This window comes from Ranitomeya variabilis, chromosome 4, assembly GCF_051348905.1.
Source record: "Ranitomeya variabilis isolate aRanVar5 chromosome 4, aRanVar5.hap1, whole genome shotgun sequence".
In the NCBI taxonomy this organism is placed as follows: Eukaryota; Metazoa; Chordata; class Amphibia; order Anura; family Dendrobatidae; genus Ranitomeya; species Ranitomeya variabilis.
Window position 1 is genome coordinate 290,355,738 of NC_135235.1, and position 17,919 is coordinate 290,373,656.

Consider the following 17,919-nt stretch of genomic DNA (forward strand, 5'->3'; position numbering starts at 1 on the left):
AGGAACACATCCCCTCCCTACTGATAGAGTGAGATCCACTTTGTGGAGCAAAGCAAGATAGGAACAAAGAACTGATCAACGCTGATAAAACACTATAGTTTACAGATACAGAAATCAGTGTCAGAAATCTGAATTTCAGACGATGATCATTTTTTATTCATTTATTGGTGATGCACTTCTAGTTTAAAACTTTGGGAACTTTACAGTGAGATTAAAAGTTTGCATTGGTGGTATCCCGTGAACTGTGACCTGCAGAAACACTTGGGGGGCCCTACTGACTGACCATATAGGTCAGCCTTCCAATATTACACACCTGTCCCTGGTCTGGGCTCTGCTCCCTTCACCCTGGTCCGCTATGCTTTCTTGTGCTCCACATTGAACTTTGCAAGTAGCTTAGCGTTCTCCCATGTGATCATCTGTATAGGCCTATATAAGGTCTACCAAAACACACACCTGTGTCCTGGTATTAAGTCTCCTAGTTTGTTGGTGTACCATGACCTGTTTGCGGTTTCCAGTACCTCTGCTGCCTGTCTGCAGTCTCCAGGAAGTCTATGGTCTGCCTGTAGTTTCTAGTGCCTCACTACCTATTTGTGGGTTCAAATACCTCTGCTGCCTGTCTGCGGTCTCTAGGACGTCTCCTGTCTGCCTGCAGTTTTCAGTATCTTCGCTACCTGTCTGTGGTCTTCTGGATGTCTTTGGTCTGCCTGCGGCTACCAGCACCTCTGCTGCCCATTTGTGGTCTCCAGGACGTCTCCTATCTGCCTGAGACTTCCAGTACTTTTGCTCCCTGCTTCCCACATGCGTCATCTGCCTGCTGCACCAATGCCCATGTGCCAACCGGACCTTGGGCTTTGAGAATCCACCTCGCCTAGTGTTTCTGACACCCAAGAGTCTTGGGTGAAATATCAGGCAGAGTTCTGGGATAACAGAGAAGGGACGGCAGCTGTCTGCTGAGTGAGTGTTTAGCCGCAGATACCCAAAACCTATGGGCGCCTTTCAAAGTTAGTTGAGGTCATTTAGTTTATCATTCTTAGGAACTTTAACAGATTAATTTAATTTTCCACATGAAAACGTAGTCACTGTAGACACACACACACACACACACACACTTTCTGTTTGGTTTACCATGTGTGGCTCAGAAGAAAATCTCTCTTATCTAGAAACTGTCAGCATTCTGCAACATTCTCTTGCAGTGGAGCCTTCTATGAAGGTCACCTCTTTTATCCAAACCATATTTTCAAGTGGCTAAGGCTGCTTTTACACTTACCGTGATTTTGTGGGCTGTTTTTGCAGCCTCAATAGATTTCTATGGGGCCGCAAAAACAGACCACAATAATTTCAGGGTGCGCTGTACACCGTATGGCCGTGAGGGCGGTATTTAAGGCTGTGAAAAAATATCGAGCTCGCTCAAGATTTTTCACGGCTTACGGACACGGCCCCCCATTGTAAATCAATGGGGCCGCAAAAACAACGGAAGGTTGTTTTTGCGGTGCACTGTGACTTCCGTTTTTTTTTCTCAATACTTTTGCTATAGTATTGGGAACCTGAAACACGGCGATCCGCAAGTTTTTTCACTGTCCGATATTGCGGCAGACCTTGAAAATTGTGGCGATACAGCCCGAAATAACGGGCCGCAAAAAACCCGGTAAGTGTAAAAGCAGCCTAATTTTAAGCTCCATCATCTATTATGCACACTGGCCATCTCCTTGGAGAAGACCTCCCTCCGTTTCAGTATATTTTTTAATTACTATTCTGAATGGTCGTTCAACAGAGGTTTCACTGTACAGGCTATTATATTATATTTTCCTGGTATAGGTTCCCTTAAGGGGTTATTAACAAAAATAAACACATTATCCCCTATCCACGAAACTGCAGTGGCGGTAAAACGTGCGTCGAGGTGCCAGCATCAGTGCAGAGTTCTCTTCTATCATGGCCATGGGTAATAGATTATTATTCATCTGACCTCACGAACCAGCATCTGTGACTACTTAGGTCCTATTTCTTATGGTGCATCTGTGCGCTTTATTTTTTGACTGCATATTATGAGTCAACAGATATATATGTGGAAGTCATGTTATTGGTTGAATTTTTGGTTAAATAGAGGCACCAATATTTACTACTCTGATCTATGAGAATGCAATTGCCTGCTGAATAGTTTCTGTCACCACTTTTTTCCTGTTTTTGATAACTGAACAGTATTTTATGTACTTTTATTACTATGTGTTTAAGAATTAAATAAATTAAGTATTCTATATTATCTACTTGATCGTCTGCTCCTTCATGGTCGTGTTGCCGTGCACAAACTGTATGAATCACACCTATGCTCAGTCTGACTACTTTTCACACACATTTCCTCAACTGAAGCACACAAGGTCAAGTTGAAAATGACTACCAAACTCATGAGCAGCCATAACAATAAAACCATCGACTTAGGTCAGCCTCGTGCCAAATATCCTCCCAGTGTGATAATGTGTATGAAAGGGGTGTGAGGCCTTTCTTTAGTAACTAGCTAAGCCTGCCCCCTTCTACTTAGATGACCAAGCCATGACACACAAGGGGTCTGGCTTAACATGTTGTGAGAGGGGAATCTCCCTCATCTACCAAAGCCAATTACTCACCTAGAGCTGCTGATGTCAGTGCTGCCCTGTAGTCCTGGCAGCTCTAGGGAAGTACTGACATCTGAACATCAGTGAAAACGTTAAGTATTAGTAAGTTCTATTACTTTCAATTTTTGATTCAAAATGAGTACCTCCTCCAATTTCCACTGATTTTGGAACAGTTTTTCTTTTTCTTCTGAGGCTATTGATTCCGAAGTTATGCCCTCCAGTAATAAAAATGCACATGTTCCCTTCAACTAACTGGGCGTATACCACAAAGCTTCTTTGTGGGCGTTTGCTTTTTCCCTTCTGATGCCGGCCAATCAAAACACGGCCACTCCCACAGAAGTTCTGTAGTGTTTGTCCAGTTGATTAAAGGGAACATTTTGCCATTATTACTGGGGGCATAATTTTGGAACAGAGGGGAGCAGAAGCAAAAGAAAAACTGTTCCAGAATCAGTGGAGCAGTGGCAATTGGAGGAATTACTCAGTTTAAAAGAAAAAAAATAGAGTGAAAGGTCCCCTTTAAGTTGAGGTGTAAGATTCAGCCTTTATAAATTGGAATGTTCCACCCAGCACATCCCGCGGAATTGAGATTTGGGGATTTCAGAGGCCGAGTCAACACCTTTGTTATGTCCTTTATGCCATTTCAAGCGCACAAGACCATCTACATACAACTCATTCCAGACCTGTCCACATCCCCCTGTACGATTTATACCTGGGTCCTTAGGAGAGAAAAAAAAAATGCATTAAAACCATTTCCATCGATCTATTAAATTATGTTCATGACTCCTGCCTGTAACAATTAATGAGCCGCGAATGCAACTCAATAATTCCTCAGGAATAAACGCCTTTCCTGGAGAGACTCGCACCGTTCCTATGGATTAATACCAAAAGATGTGATACCCACAGCAACCGGAAGATTTAAAATAAAATAAACAAAAATACTTTTTCTCAAATATTTCCAAAAGAGGTAACAGAAAACGGCTCAGTAAGAATTCTAAAAAAAAAAAAAAAATCCCCAGAAATGTTTTCTTTTCCACGAAGAATACAAATATTGTCTAACATCTATGTCAGAAGAGCCGACTAGAATGTGAAGAAGAGATTCCAGACAGGGAAGGAGCAGAAAAAGCGAGAAGTCCAGCCTTATTAGGGGATGTGCACACAGTTGGGGGTTTTTTTCCAGAAGTTTTTGGAGCAGAAACTCATGAAAATACTGCTCGAAAACTTGGAGTTTCTGTTCAGTTTCTTCTCGGAAAACGTTGCAAGAAGACTCAGCGTGCACATACCATTAAGGGGAATGTCTTATAATTTAGGGTAATTAATTAGATGTAAGTCTGTAGAAGAGAAATAAGTTACGGTATTTCAGTTTATTAAAAGGGGTTGTCTGGATTTTAAAAAAAAATGCAGCAAAATTTTTTTATAAATAATAGTGCCATTTATGCAAACGACACCGCTGAATGCAAGGATTGGCTGCGGCAATCACAACACCAAAAAAACTAAATAAATAAAAAAAACAGAAAAAAGCTGGATCCATTTTTTTTTACAATGAAGTCTATGGTAAATGGATCACAATGGATGGTCATTTGTTTAGTCAGATCCATTAACAGATCCGTTTTTCTTTTTTAGCACCCCGCCTGCTCAGAACACCAGAGATCTTCAGAGACACCTAAAAATAACAGATCCAAAGCAAAAAACTAATACAGAATAAAAAACAAATTTTCTGGTTTTAATTGGAGCCGTCTTTTTAAAAAAATCTGATAAAAAAATCGATATTTTGTTTTCCATTTTGCATCGTTTTTATTGGATCCGTTTTTACTAGACGTGTCTCTGAAGATCTCCAGTACTCTGTGCATGTGCGGTGCTAAAAAAAGAAAATTTGGATCTGTTAATGGATGATAAAATAAATGATCCATTTCCATAGACTTCAATGTAAAAAAAAAAAAAGATCCAGTTGCTGTCTTTTTTTTAAGTCCAGTTAATGTTGGAAAGAAGGCAAATATATTATGACTAGTGATGAGTGAACAGGTGCTGGGATAAGGTGTTATCTGAGCATGCTCCGGTGCTAACCTAGTGACTTCGGCGTACTCGAATAATATGTTCACTCATCACTAATTATGACACTTCCTTTTCTGTTCAAAGAATGCATCCTGCACCTGGAAATTCTATTTCCATATTTATGAGCCTGAAACAAAACGAACTCTTGGATCTGTGAACAGAGGCGTAGAGATGGCAGATGGTAACGTCTAACGGATGGTGGCGCCCCAATGCTGGAGAACCTCTGTTTCCATGTGCTTGTAGTAGAGTATAATAGTGGCTGTAACTTTTCCAATTATTGCAAAACTACAACTAAGGCCATGTTCACACAATCAGTATTTTACATCAGTATTTGTAGCCAAAACCAGGAGAGGAACAATCAGAGGAAAAGTATAGTAGAAACACATCACCACTTCTGCATTTATCACCCACTCCTGGTTTTGGCTTACAATTACTGATGTAAAATACTGACCGAATACTGAATATGGCTTAAAGGGAACCCATCAGCAGGATTGTGCACAGTAACCTACACACAGTGTCAAGTTGGCGCCATTATACTGATTAGAATGATACCTTGGCTGATGAAATCCATCTTGTGGTTCTTGTTTAATCTTTATTTGTAGTTTTCAGTTAATGAGATTCTCGGGCCCTGGGGCGGCCAGTGGGGGGTCTGCATGTGGTGCACTGATTACCTATGCATACTGATGGCTTATGATGACCTGCCCCCTGTGGCGCCATTTTGATGAAGTTTCATTTTTTTTCTAACCCCACAATAGTATATGCAGTATGTAAAATAGGGCGCAGGTTAGAGAGGGATCAGTGACCTGTCATAAGCCCATTAACATGCACATGTAAACAGAGCACCACATAAAGCCCCGCCCACCACAGACCACCACATATTGCCCCGCCCACAGGCCGCCCCAACCACCAGAATCTCATTAACTGAAAACTACAAATAAAGATTAAACAAGAACCACAAGACGGATTTCATAAACCAATGTATCATTGTAATCAGTATAACAGCGCCGACCAGACACTGTCTATAGTTTACTGAGCACAATCCTGCTGACAGGTTCCCTTTAAGGATGCCAGGACACATTGGTTGTAACAGGTTGGACGCCGCTCCATCTGCTTTGGTATTACGCTTGAGGGTCCTAAATAGCTTGGCATCTCCCCCATTCCGCGGTGTCGCTTTCTCTCGCTCTCATTCAGCTATTTATAAGAAGTCCAGACCTAGAAACAAAACGCGTAGTGAAATAAGAGGGTGCCAAGTGTCCCTGCTGCCAGGACGCTCCTAGGAACAACTCTCACCCCCTTCCCTGAGAACTTTGTAACTCCACACTTGGCAGGCGGCAGAGGAGGGGGGCGGCATATGGCGGCATTTATCTAGGAAGTAGATTGCTTGCTAATTCAATTAAAAGCTTTGGCTTTGCCCCTTCAGAAAGTACCAAACAGCGAAGCCCCCTGACTCCCTCCCCATGCCAGGGGCCGGATGCCCAGCTCCTGCTTACCTTGCAGCTGGGCAGACAGGCTTTCTTGCTGCTGCTTGTATTTCACCACCTGGGCTTCTGTGGTCCTGGCTTTGTCCTGGATGTAGTTGTATAGGTAGACCCCACTGCCCAGCCCCATCAGTGCCAGCAGGCAGAAGCCAGTGTGGAGGAGACTCTTCTGCCTCCTGCTGCACACTCCAGTGCCCATGATCCAGGAACACAGGTCCTCCTAGACTGACTGTGGCATGGGCACCTAATGCAAAAAGGCAGGAGCCCCCCCTTTGCTTCCTTTACCAATGTGTGTGGCTCTTCTTCAAGTCATCAGCAGGTCCTGATGTGTGCATAGTATCCGCAGAGTGTCAGCTCCCCTAAATAATCAGCAGCAGCACAGCCCCCTGCTCCTGGGAACTTCAGGGGGCACAGGATGGCTGCAGGGATCCCATGTTTCCTGGAAGAAGCAGATCTAAGAATCCCAGGATCCTGATCTCTTGCAAACTTGCAACATTTTCAAAGAGGAAGCTGCACTCCCTGCAGAGAGTGACAGGGGAAGCGTCCAATGCTAGACACAGGAGCCACTGCTTCTCCAGGGAAGGAGGGGGCTGCTCTTCTTAAAGGTCCATGCCTCACATTACTACCAGGGGACTTAACCCTTAAGTCAGGGAGTTGTACAGTCACCAGCAGACCTGGCAGATGCACTGCAGCTAGTCTCTCTCCAGCAGAGGATGTGTGATACTATGTATCAGCACAAGATGATATTTATGAAACTCTGTAATCATCTGTCAATATTTACGCTTTGGAGTTCTCAAACAGGAATTGTGATACAAAGAATTCAGAAATTGGGAAGCATTTTAATTTCTAGGGCTCGCTCACGTCGGACGAGGGCTACGCGATGTTTTATCAGATAAAACTGGGACTGGTGTTATTCTGGGGCAATGGCGATCAGTGTGTTTATTTTTACACATATCGATTTGGGATGCTGAGATTTTCAGGGCAAATCGGATGGCAAGTACCTGGTCAAGTCTATGGGTGCGGGGAGATCATCGGGCTGCACTCGGATGACATCCAAGTGCATCCCGAGTAACAGATTGGCGAAAATGGAGACATTTTGTTTTCCATATTCTCCCATTCGAGAGAATTGGATTGTGCAGAGCTTGATCCGAGTGGCATTTACAAAATAGATCGGCGCTCATCGTAGCATCAATTAAATAGAAAGTGGGTGAAAAAAATGTACAGTGGTTTGCAAAAATGTTGCCCCCCTCCCCCTTGGCATTTTCCTACCCATCAACCTGGAATTTCACCGTTTTTCTAGGGATTGCATCAATTCATGTAAAAAACATGCCTACAACTGTGAACATTTGGTTTTCTTGTTATTGTGAAGCAAGCAACAAGTAGAACAAAATAGCTGTATACTTCAGTGTGCATAACTATTCACCCCCCTAAAGTCAGTACTTTGTACAGCCTCCTTTTGCGGCAATTACAGCTGCAAGTCCCTTTGGATAAGTTTCTATGAGCTTTCCACATCGTACCACTGGGATTTTTACCCATTCCTCAAGGCAAAACTGCTCCAGTTCCTTCAGCTTAGATGGTTTCCTCTGGTGAACATCAATCTTCAAGTCTGACCACAGATTCTCAATTGGAAGAATAACCTCTGGGCTTTGACTAGGCCACTGCAAAACATTTACACATTTCCCTTTGCACCACTCGAGTGTTGCTTTAGCAGTATGCTTTGGGCCATTGTCTTGTTGGAAGATGAAGCTCTGTCCCAGTCTCAAATCACTGACAGACTGAAGCAGGTGTTGTTCAAGAATATCCCAATATTTCGCACCATCTATCTTCCCCTCAGCTTGGACAATTGTCCCTGTCCCTGCTGCTGAAAAAGATCCCCACTGTATGATGCTGCCACCACCATGCTTCACTATGAGGATGATGTTCTTGGTGCGATAAGCTGTGTTTGTTTGGCACCAGACATAGTGTTTACCTTGGTAGTCAAAGTTCAATACAGCACCTTCCTCTATACATTTTTTAAGAGTCTCACACATGTTTTTTTGGCAAATTCTAAACAAGCCTTACAATTTTTGTGTGTAAATAAAGTTAATAAAGGCTTTTTTCTGCTCACTCTTCCATAATGGCCACCTCTATGGAGTGTACGGCTTATTGTGGTTGTATGGACAGACACTATAGTCTCTGCTTGGGAACTCTGCAGCACCTTCAGGGTTAGCTTTCGTCCCTGTTCTGCCTCTCTGATTATGCCCTCCATATACATTATACAGGTGATACTGCGACAGTTGTACATACGGTGGGGAAAATAAGTATTTGATGCACTGACGATTTTGCAAGTTTTCCATCCTACAAAGAACGGAGAGGTTTATAATTTTTACCGTAGGTACACTTCACCTGTGAGAGTCAGAATGTAAATATAAAAACCAGAATATCACACTGTATGATTTTTACATAATTAATTTGCATTTTATTATATGAAATAAGTATTTGATCACCTACCAACCAGCAAGAATTTTGGCTCTCACAGACCTGTTAGTTTTTCCTTAAGAAGCCTCCTACTCTGCACTCATTACCTGTATTAATTGCACCAGTTTGAACTCGTTACCTGTATAAAAAACACCTGTCCACACAATCAATCACATTCCAACCTCTCCACCATGGCCAAGACCAAATAGCTGTCTAAGGACACCAGGAACAAAATTGTGACCTGCACAAGGTTGGGATGGGCTACAGGACAATAGGCAAGCAGCTTGGTGAGAAGGTAACAACTGTTGGCGCAATTGTTAGAAAATGGGAAAAAAACAAGATGACTGCAATTTTTCTTGCTCTGGGGCTCCATGCAAGATTTCGCTTCGTGGGGTAAGGATGATTCTGAGAAAGGTCAGGAATCAGCCCAGAACTGCATGGGAGGACCTGGTCAATGACCTGAAGAGAGCTGGGACCACAGTGTCAACTATTACCGTTAGTAACAGACTACACGGTCATGGATTAAAATCCTGCATGGCACGCAAGGTCCCCCGGCTCACACCAGCACATGTCCAGGCCCGTTTGAAGTTCTCAAATGACCATCTGGATGATCTAGAGGAGGCATGGGAGAAGGTCATGTGGTCAGATGAGACCAAAATAGAACTTTTTGGTATCAACTTCACTCGCCATGTTTGGAGGAAGTAGAAGGATGAGCACAGCCCCAAGAACACCGTCCCAACCATGATGCTTGGTGGGGAAACAGAATACCTTGGGGGTACTTTTCTGCAAAGGGGACAGGACGACTGCACAGTATTGAAACATAGATGGATGGTGTCGTGTATCGTGAGATTTTGGCCAACAACCTCCTTCCCGTAAGAACATTGAAGATGGATTGTTGCTCTGTTTTCCTGCATGACAATAACCCGAAACACACAGCCAGGGCAACTAAGGAGTGCCTCCGTAAGAAGCATTTCCAGGTCCTGGAGTAGACTAGCCAGTCTCCAGACCTGAACCCCACATAGAATCTTTGGAGGGAGCTGAAACTCAATTCTGAAACCTGAAAGATCTGGAGATCTGTATGGAGGAGGGGGCCAAAATCCCTGCTGCAGTGTGTGCAGACCTGGTCAAGAACTACAGGAAACGTCTGACCTCTGTAATTGCAAAGAAAGGTTTCTGTACCAAATATTAAGTTCTGTTTTTCTATTGCAGCGCCCCACTGCCGCAGGGCCGAGGGGTACCCGGTACCGGGCCTCTGGGTCTCTGCTCTTGGGTTGTCACGGTGGCTAGACCCGGTCCGTGACCCTGCTGAGGGGCGCCCAATGAAAGGTGTGGATGGTGGTGGTGGTGCAGTGCAGTAAATAACGAGGACACCAGATTGCAGTCTCTTTACCTCTTTACTGAAGGCTTCAGGGTCCTCAATCCGGAATACGGTTAACTGGGCTGCGCAAGCCTGGTCGGTCCGATGGCACCTCCAGAGTTCCCTTTGCAGGTGGAAATCTGTGCCTACCTGCTAGCGCTTGTGTGTTGTAGTCCTTCCCTGCTGAGCACCACGGGATAGTCCTCACAACTGTTGTGTCTGTTTCTCGTGTTCCCTCACAACTCGATTCTGATGTTCTTCCACGTCCCCCAGATCTTATGGTTAGGACGCACCCGTATGACGGGGAGGCTCGGAGCTGTTCCGGGACTCTAGCGTCGCCCCACTCCTGTTGTTACCCCCCTGTGTCTTCCTAGGTCAATTGGGTGAGACAGCCCACCTATAACTGACTGTCCTGCCGTAGGTTTGAAGTTTAGCTTGGAGCTCTATACTTCCTCGGCGTTCCGGCCACCGGTTATGCGCCTCAATAGGATGTTGCCTCGTCTTACAGCACGACTCCTACTGGTATTCTCCTTGTTGCGTTGATCTCGTTTCTCACTCAGCACAATAAACCTCGCTTCTTGTCCTTTCTTGGGGAACCGCCGCTATATCGTGCAGGCGCGGTCCCGTAACGTTCTCTCTGGTTGCTAGGCCTCTGTCAGGATCCCACCCCTGACAGGGACCCCTCTGAATCTTCCCCTACAACACCCTCTGCCACAAGGTGTTGCCTGGTTCCAACCCAGTCAGCTTTCTCTCTAACTTCCTGCCTAACCCCCAGTTTTACCAGACTGTGAGGAGTGGCCTAATGAATAGTACCCTTAGCTCCCCCTGGAGGCCAGACTGTGAAATGTATTGGTGTCTGTGATACCTGGTCAGATGAACTCCTTCAGTGCCATCAGACGTACCATAGCCCCCCTTAGCGGCGGAGCCACAGTACTGCAACGACCAGGACTCTGGGGCGCTGCACTCCCCCCCCCCGGTTAAATCCAGTACTCCTGGACTGGGAAGAAAACAACAATACATGTCAGCAAAAAGACATACAATTTTTGAAAATGCAAGTACAAGTAAACTTTTTAACAGAGCTTCCCTTTATGGGAGGTGAGGACACTTGAACGTTACAAACATGGTTAAATATTTTAAATAACATACTATAAATAACTTTTCTTACCCAACCGGGTATTCTACTAAATGCAAAATCTTTGAACAATAATTTAACTTCGCCTTTAAGGACGTACTCGCTGAATCCACTAAAGACCTTCTTATAACACATTATAAGGCTATTCAACGTTTATGCATTCTCCTTCTTCAAATCTGCAGGACCGCCTGTCCTAACTGCTCCAGACCTACTGCCTCTCCTTTCTGTTACAGGACCGCCCCTTTCCGCCCGGGCCTACTGTCTTTCTACTACTATACACAGTATAGAACATATCATTTATCTTTCAGTTTAGGATTACTGAGCCATCTCTGTATGGCTCCTAAGAGGACTCACCACTAACCCCGACGGGTTCACATCCTGTCCTCGTTTTTTTTTTAGCACATTATTAAACATTTTCTATTACATAAAACATTAAACTTCCTTCATTACTTTCTTACTGACATGTATGCAGGACGCTATGTCTACCCCTACGGGTCTGCTGCATCTTTCTTCTAGCTTTCACCTTTACAGGACTTTATTTCAGAGCACATTACCAACATTTCTTACAATCAACTAGTTAGTTACATTTAACTTCTTCTTTCAAGACATTATTGCCATTTAACCATCTTAAGGCAACACTGTTCGTAAGTGCAATATGTGGACATCCCCTTTAAGAGGGGACCAAGTCTCTATGAGGTAGTGCAACTTCTCAAGCTGCAAGTCTGTTCGCAGTAAGGACTCCGGTGCTGGTTCCCAAACCAGTATCTTCTCAAAGAGTCCTTTCCTTATATAAAACCAGTAGAGAGCACCTTTAAGAAGGTGCAAACTATTTACAAAATCAGTTTTTGAATCATTCACCGTCCATGATTCGGCAGTCTCTTGATAATGGAAGCAACAAGTAGAAAACAAACAAAAGGCAATAGGGATCCCGGGTCAACAAAGGGATCCCTTTAAGAGTTAACCCTGGACGGGTTTTAGCAGCAAAACAGCAGAGAAAAACAATGAACTATTTACAATCAGTGAAGCAGTTTTGCTTACTCAGTTTTCTTGTAGTGTAGGGGGTGGTCTCCTTCCAGGCCTCACCCGGCCAACGGGTCACGTTGGTTCAGCAAGGGCCGGTCCTGGCTCCAGCAACAACAGGATCCCTCTGCGGGATGCCCTCCTTACTCGTGGGCAAGCGCGACCCAGGGGCACACGGTGAGCCGGACTTCCGGAGGTTCCACGGGGACAGGTTCCATCACCTTCTCTGCAGGTGGCTCGTCCTCAGATGCCCTGGTAGCAGCCTGGAGTGCGACACACCGCTGGACGCCCCGAGCCATCCAGCCCATTTCACCAGCTTCCCTCCTCCACCGGGTATAGGTCACTGCGTCGCCAGGTTCCAGGTCGCAATCGTACCTTCCCCCGCAGGGCTCCACTTCCTCTCGATCAACACGGACCTGTAGTGGCTCCCCAATCTCCTGGATAACTCCCCTTCCCTTCCGGGAGCTAAAGGACACCACAACACCCCAGTGTGACGGTGGAGTCTCCGCGACGCTTGTCAGATCGACCTGGGCCGCAGGTTGGGGTCTGTTCCGCCAAGCTGTCATCAAGCGTCGCAGGTGTTCTGCCTCTGGTAGGATCCTCAAGCCCTGTGCCTGCAGCTCACACTCCGCCGCGGTCGGGATGAAAGAAGCGGGGGACACCGGAGACAGGCGGACCTCCGTAGGTTGGCCCAGCCAAGCGATCACACGAGCATCGGCTTCCAGGCGACAGGCTATCTGCCGGGCCTCGGCTGCAGCCACACACTCCTCGGACGGCGGCCATGGGGGTCGGCCCATCGGTAGCTCCGCAAGGGTCAGTCCCCGCAACGATGGCGGGTCCGGGGCTGTGTTGGGTTGTGCAGCCTCTCGCTGAGTCGGGTCATTCCCACGCGGTGCTCCCAGCGTCGCCATCTTCGCTTCCTCTCCAGTGTCCTCTTCCCGCGGTCTCTTTCGTGGGCGGCCCCGTCTCCATGGTCTCCACCCTCCAAAGAGAATGAGGAGGTGGACCTCGGCTGCTGACGGACACGTCCTCAGAACGCAGAAATATTTAGACTGGGCGGCCATTGTCTTTCGCGCTCTTCAGCTGGTCCACGCCTACTCCACGCCCCTCTTCTTCTCCTGCGCTCTCCTCAGCGCTGTAATGGCGGCGGATTTTGGCGGCAAGTGGCACAGCACAGTCTTTGCAATAAGTCACAGTCCAAGTATAATAAATCACAGTTCCAAGGCACACATGACCCGATTCCTCAGGCTTAAGTAGATCCTGTTCGTGACGCCAAGTTTGCAGCGCCCCCACTGCCGCAGGGCCGAGGGGTACCCGGTACCGGGCCTCTGCTCTGGGGTTGTCACGGTGGCTAGACCCGGTCCGTGACCCTGCTGAGGGGCGCCCAATGAAAGGTGTGGATGGTGGTGGTGGTGCGGTGCAGTAAATAACGAGGACACCCGGAATACGGTTAACTGGGCTGCGCAAGGCTGGTCGGTCCGATGGCACCTCCAGAGTTCCCTTTGCAGGTGGAAATCTGCCTACCTGCTAGCGCTTGTGTGTTGTAGTCCTTCCCTGCTGAGCACCACGGGATAGTCCTCACAACTGTTGTGTCTGTTTCTCGCGTTCCCTCACAACTCGATTCTGATGTTCTTCCACGTCCCCCAGATCTTATGGTTAGGACACACCCGTATGACGGGGAGGCTCGGAGCTGTTCCGGGACTCTAGCGTCGCCCCACTCCTGTTGTTACCCCCCTGTGTCTTCCTAGGTCAATTGGGTGAGACAGCCCGCCTCTAACTGACTGTCCTGCTGTAGGTTTGAAGTTTGGCTTGGAGCTCTATACTTCCTCAGCATTCCGGCCACCGGTTATGCGCCTCAATAGGATGTTGCCTCATCTTACAGCACGACTCCTACTGGTATTCTCCTTGTTGCGTTGATCTCGTTTCTCACTCAGCACAATAAACCTCGCTTCTTGTCCTTTCTTGGGGTACCGCCGCTATATCGTGCAGGCGCGGTCCCGTAACGTTCTCTCTGGTTGCTAGGCCTCTGTCAGGATCCCACCCCTGACAGGGACCCCTCTGAATCTTCCCCTACAACACCCTCTGCCACAAGGTGTTGCCTGGTTCCAACCCAGTCAGCTTTCTCTCTAACTTCCTGCCTAACCCCCAGTTTTACCAGACTGTGAGGAGTGGCCTAATGAATAGTACCCTTAGCTCCCCCTGGAGGCCAGACTGTGAAATGTATTGGTGTCTGTGATACCTGGTCAGATGAACTCCTTCAGTGCCATCAGACCTACCATAGCCCCCCTTAGCGGCGGAGCCACAGTACTGCAACGACCAGGACTCTGGGGCGCTGCACTATTGTATCAAAAACTTATTTCATGCAATAAAATGTAAATGAATTATGTAAAAATCATACAATGTGATTTTCTTTTTTTTCTTTTTTTCTTTTTAGATTTTGTCTCTCACAGGTGAAGTGTATCCATGCTAAAAATTATAGACTTCTCCATTCATTGAAGGTCGTAAAACTTTCAAATTCGGCAGTGTATCCAATACTTATTATCCCCACTGTACATTATGTAGGTGATACTGCGACTGCTCTGTATATGCAATATATAGGTGATACTGCAATTATACACAGCAGTCGCAGTATCATCTATATATTGTATGTACAGCAGTCATAGTATCACCTGTATAATGTATATACACCTGTGTAATAAATATACATTATGTAGGTGATACTGTACTTCGACTGCTGTGTATAATCGCAGTTTCACCTATAATGTATATAAAGCAGTTGGAGTATCACATATACAATGTATATACAGCAGTCTATATACAGTGGGTATGGAAAGTATTCAGACAACTTTTTCACTCTTTGTTTCATTGCAGCCATTTGCAATGAAACAAAGACTGAAAAATGTAAAGTGGTCTGAATACTTTCCGTACCCACTGTACACTATACAGGTGACACTATGACTGCGGTGCATGCAATATATAGGTGATACTTCCACAGCTGTGTATACATTAAGAGGCTTGTGATATCGGGTGGGTTGCTGGAGAGTCTCCCTGTGACTTAATGAGCAAGGACTTACCTGAAGACTTTTTGGCCAGTTAGTAAATGCTGCTGCCTAACTGCCATTGTGGTTCAAGTAAATAGTTAATGAGAACTGTGCCTTATGTTTCTCTATCTACTGCCAAACATAGGCAGATGCCTGTATGTGAGACTTGATCCCTACACTAGACTTGGTTGAAGTCCAGTTGGAGGGTCTCCTGGTGCCGCCGTTGGGCGTATTCCCACGGTAAAGACATAATCAGCTCAGACAGTGGTGCATCTCTTGGAAGAGGTAGGTCCAGTGCGGACTTCTCCTTCACATAGAAATCTGGGTAATATGTCAGGAGTCGAAATGCTGAGTAAAGCTTGACAGGTTGGAGGCCAAAGTCTCCCGAGAAAATGTTTCAGGAGTCCCTAAAGACAACCATCAACTGAGAAACTTCAATAAAATTTGAGCTTCTCTTTTAAACTTGGCGTTATTTCCTAGTTCCTTGCTCTGCTGTACGTCTTCCAGGGTGATTATTGGGGAACCCCTCGCCTACCCCTTGTTGTGGGAACTCAACAAGAGTATCTACTCCATACTTCCATTGCCTGGGGTTGCCTCACTTTTAAAGTTGAATGGCAGATGATTGTGACATATTATTAATGTCCAACTGATGGGAATCTATTTGAAGGCTGCATGGTTGGTCCTTGGAAAAAACGCCAACCACAAGGCTTCAAGAAGAAGGTTCGCCGAGGTCCGTGAATGGTGGCCACCTGGTGCTAGCAGCACCAGATTGTGCTTTCCTGAGGACCGAGTGACTGTAGAGGCAAATTTAGCTTTCTGAATCTACAGTATCACTGTAGACAGAATTGTTCCAATCTCATTTTGGATTGTCACAGATGTTTGGGACAGATGTTAATATTTCAATGATTTAGACTGGTAATAAATCATAACATATGGGGAATTGGAAATATTAAACCATTATAAAAATTTTCAGGATTAGAAGTCTTTAATAAATGCCTCAGTGCTTCGACTGCCACTTCCAAATGGCAGTAATAAAGACACGTTTGCCATCTGCACCGTATGGAGAAAGTATTCTACGTCAAAATATTTTCTTTTGTTTATAGTTAGTACATTGCTTTCAAGTCAGCAATTTATCAGTCAATTGCAAATAATGCAAAAGAAAAAAGTTAAATTTGTTATAACACTAAAAAGGAAAATATGAATACTTAAGCACATGGGGTAAGCAACAGTGAATCAGAAGAACTAGATTACATGTCTGACATGTCAATGGCTGCTCACTTGCCCCAGTCCCACACGCCCGGTGCCTCGGGGTGATCCTCGACTCTGCCCTCTCTTTCAAGCCACATATCCAAGCCCTTGCCTCCTCCTGCCGCCTCAAACTCAAAAACATTTCCCGGATCCGCGCATTCCTTGACCGCGACACCGCAAAAACACTAGTGCATGCCCTTATCATCTCCCGCCTCGACTACTGCAACCTCCTACTCTCTGGACTCCCCTCTAGCACTCTGGCACCACTCCAATCCATCCTACACTCTGCTGCTCGACTAATCTACCTGTCTCCCCGCTATTTCCCAGCCTCTCCCCTATGCCAAGCCTTTCACTGGCTTCCTATCGCCCAGAGACTCCAGTTCAAAACCCTCACAATGACCTACAAAGCCATCCACAACCTATCTCCTCCATACATCTGTGACATGATCTCCCGGTACTTACCAATACGCAACCTCCGATCCTCTCAAGACCTCCTTCTCTACTCCCCTCTCATCTCTTCTTCCCACAACCGCATCCAAGACTTCTCCCGTGCTTCCCCCATACTCTGGAACTCTCTACCCCAGCACATCAGACTCTCTCCTACCATAGAAACATTCAAAAAGAACCTGAAGACTCACCTCTTCCGAGAAGCCTACAGCCTGCAGTGATCCTGAACCTACTGAACCGCCGCACAACCAGCTCTACCCTCTCCTAGTGTATCATCACCCATCCCCTGCAGACTGTGAGCCCTCGCGGGCAGGGTCCTCCCTCCTTATGTACCCGTGTGCCTTGTTTTTGCTCATGTATAATGTATTTGTCTATATTTGCCCCGTATTTCACATGTAAAGCGCCATGGAATAAATGGCGCTATAAAAATGAATAATAATAATAAATAATAATAATAATTTCTAATTGGAGGTATTTGCTATTATTATTATTATTATTATTATTACACCTACTACATCCTGGGATAGGATCTGGGAGATGGGAATACCTCTTTAAATTATCCTGCCTACAGGAAATAAAGATTTACTAGATTTCCAATAACAGTGCTATATAACATTTTAAAATAATAATATTACAATATAACAGACAAATAACACCAGCATATACAGTAGCAATAATACCGCCATAAAGAAACCTCCCATCTATATTTTTTATTAAATGTGTGTATATGTGTAGTGCAGTTTGGGTGCATTAATATATTGATCTCCTGCCGCCGTCTCCAAGATCAAGCGCTGTTCTGCTCCGTTTTTCAGTGACATCACCACTTTCCCGAGTCTCTAGATCACACTGTGCTCTGTGTGACCCAGAAGTGGCTTTTAGAGCTGATCCCCATCACTGTAAAAAAAAAACTGATATCGGTCCAGAAAAGTGGGACAAGTGTCATGCGATTTTCTTGTGCGTATATTGCAATTTTTATTACCTAGCATGTGAATGATATAAAATTTACATGCGAATGCGATCCTATTGTAATGTGATTTGAACATGAGCTTTTACGTAAAGTAATTCTCTGTCATTTACTCATCAT

The 17,919-nt window shown here is 45.5% G+C and overlaps 1 protein-coding gene across 2 annotated transcripts in view; it reads right to left on the minus strand.

The window, feature by feature from the left end:
- The window catches only part of LOC143764525 (uncharacterized), a 111,041-nt gene extending 104,189 nt beyond the window's left edge, over positions 1-6,852 (minus strand). Inside the window, exon 1 of one of the 2 annotated variants that reach the window (XM_077250152.1) lies at positions 6,146-6,852. In XM_077250152.1, coding sequence (XP_077106267.1) covers positions 6,146-6,332 — 187 coding nt within the window. In that variant the 5' untranslated portion in view covers positions 6,333-6,852. The remainder of the gene's footprint in view (positions 1-6,145) is intronic. The other variant, XM_077250153.1, reaches the window with a different exon arrangement.
- Between the last annotated feature and the right edge of the window lie 11,067 nt (positions 6,853-17,919).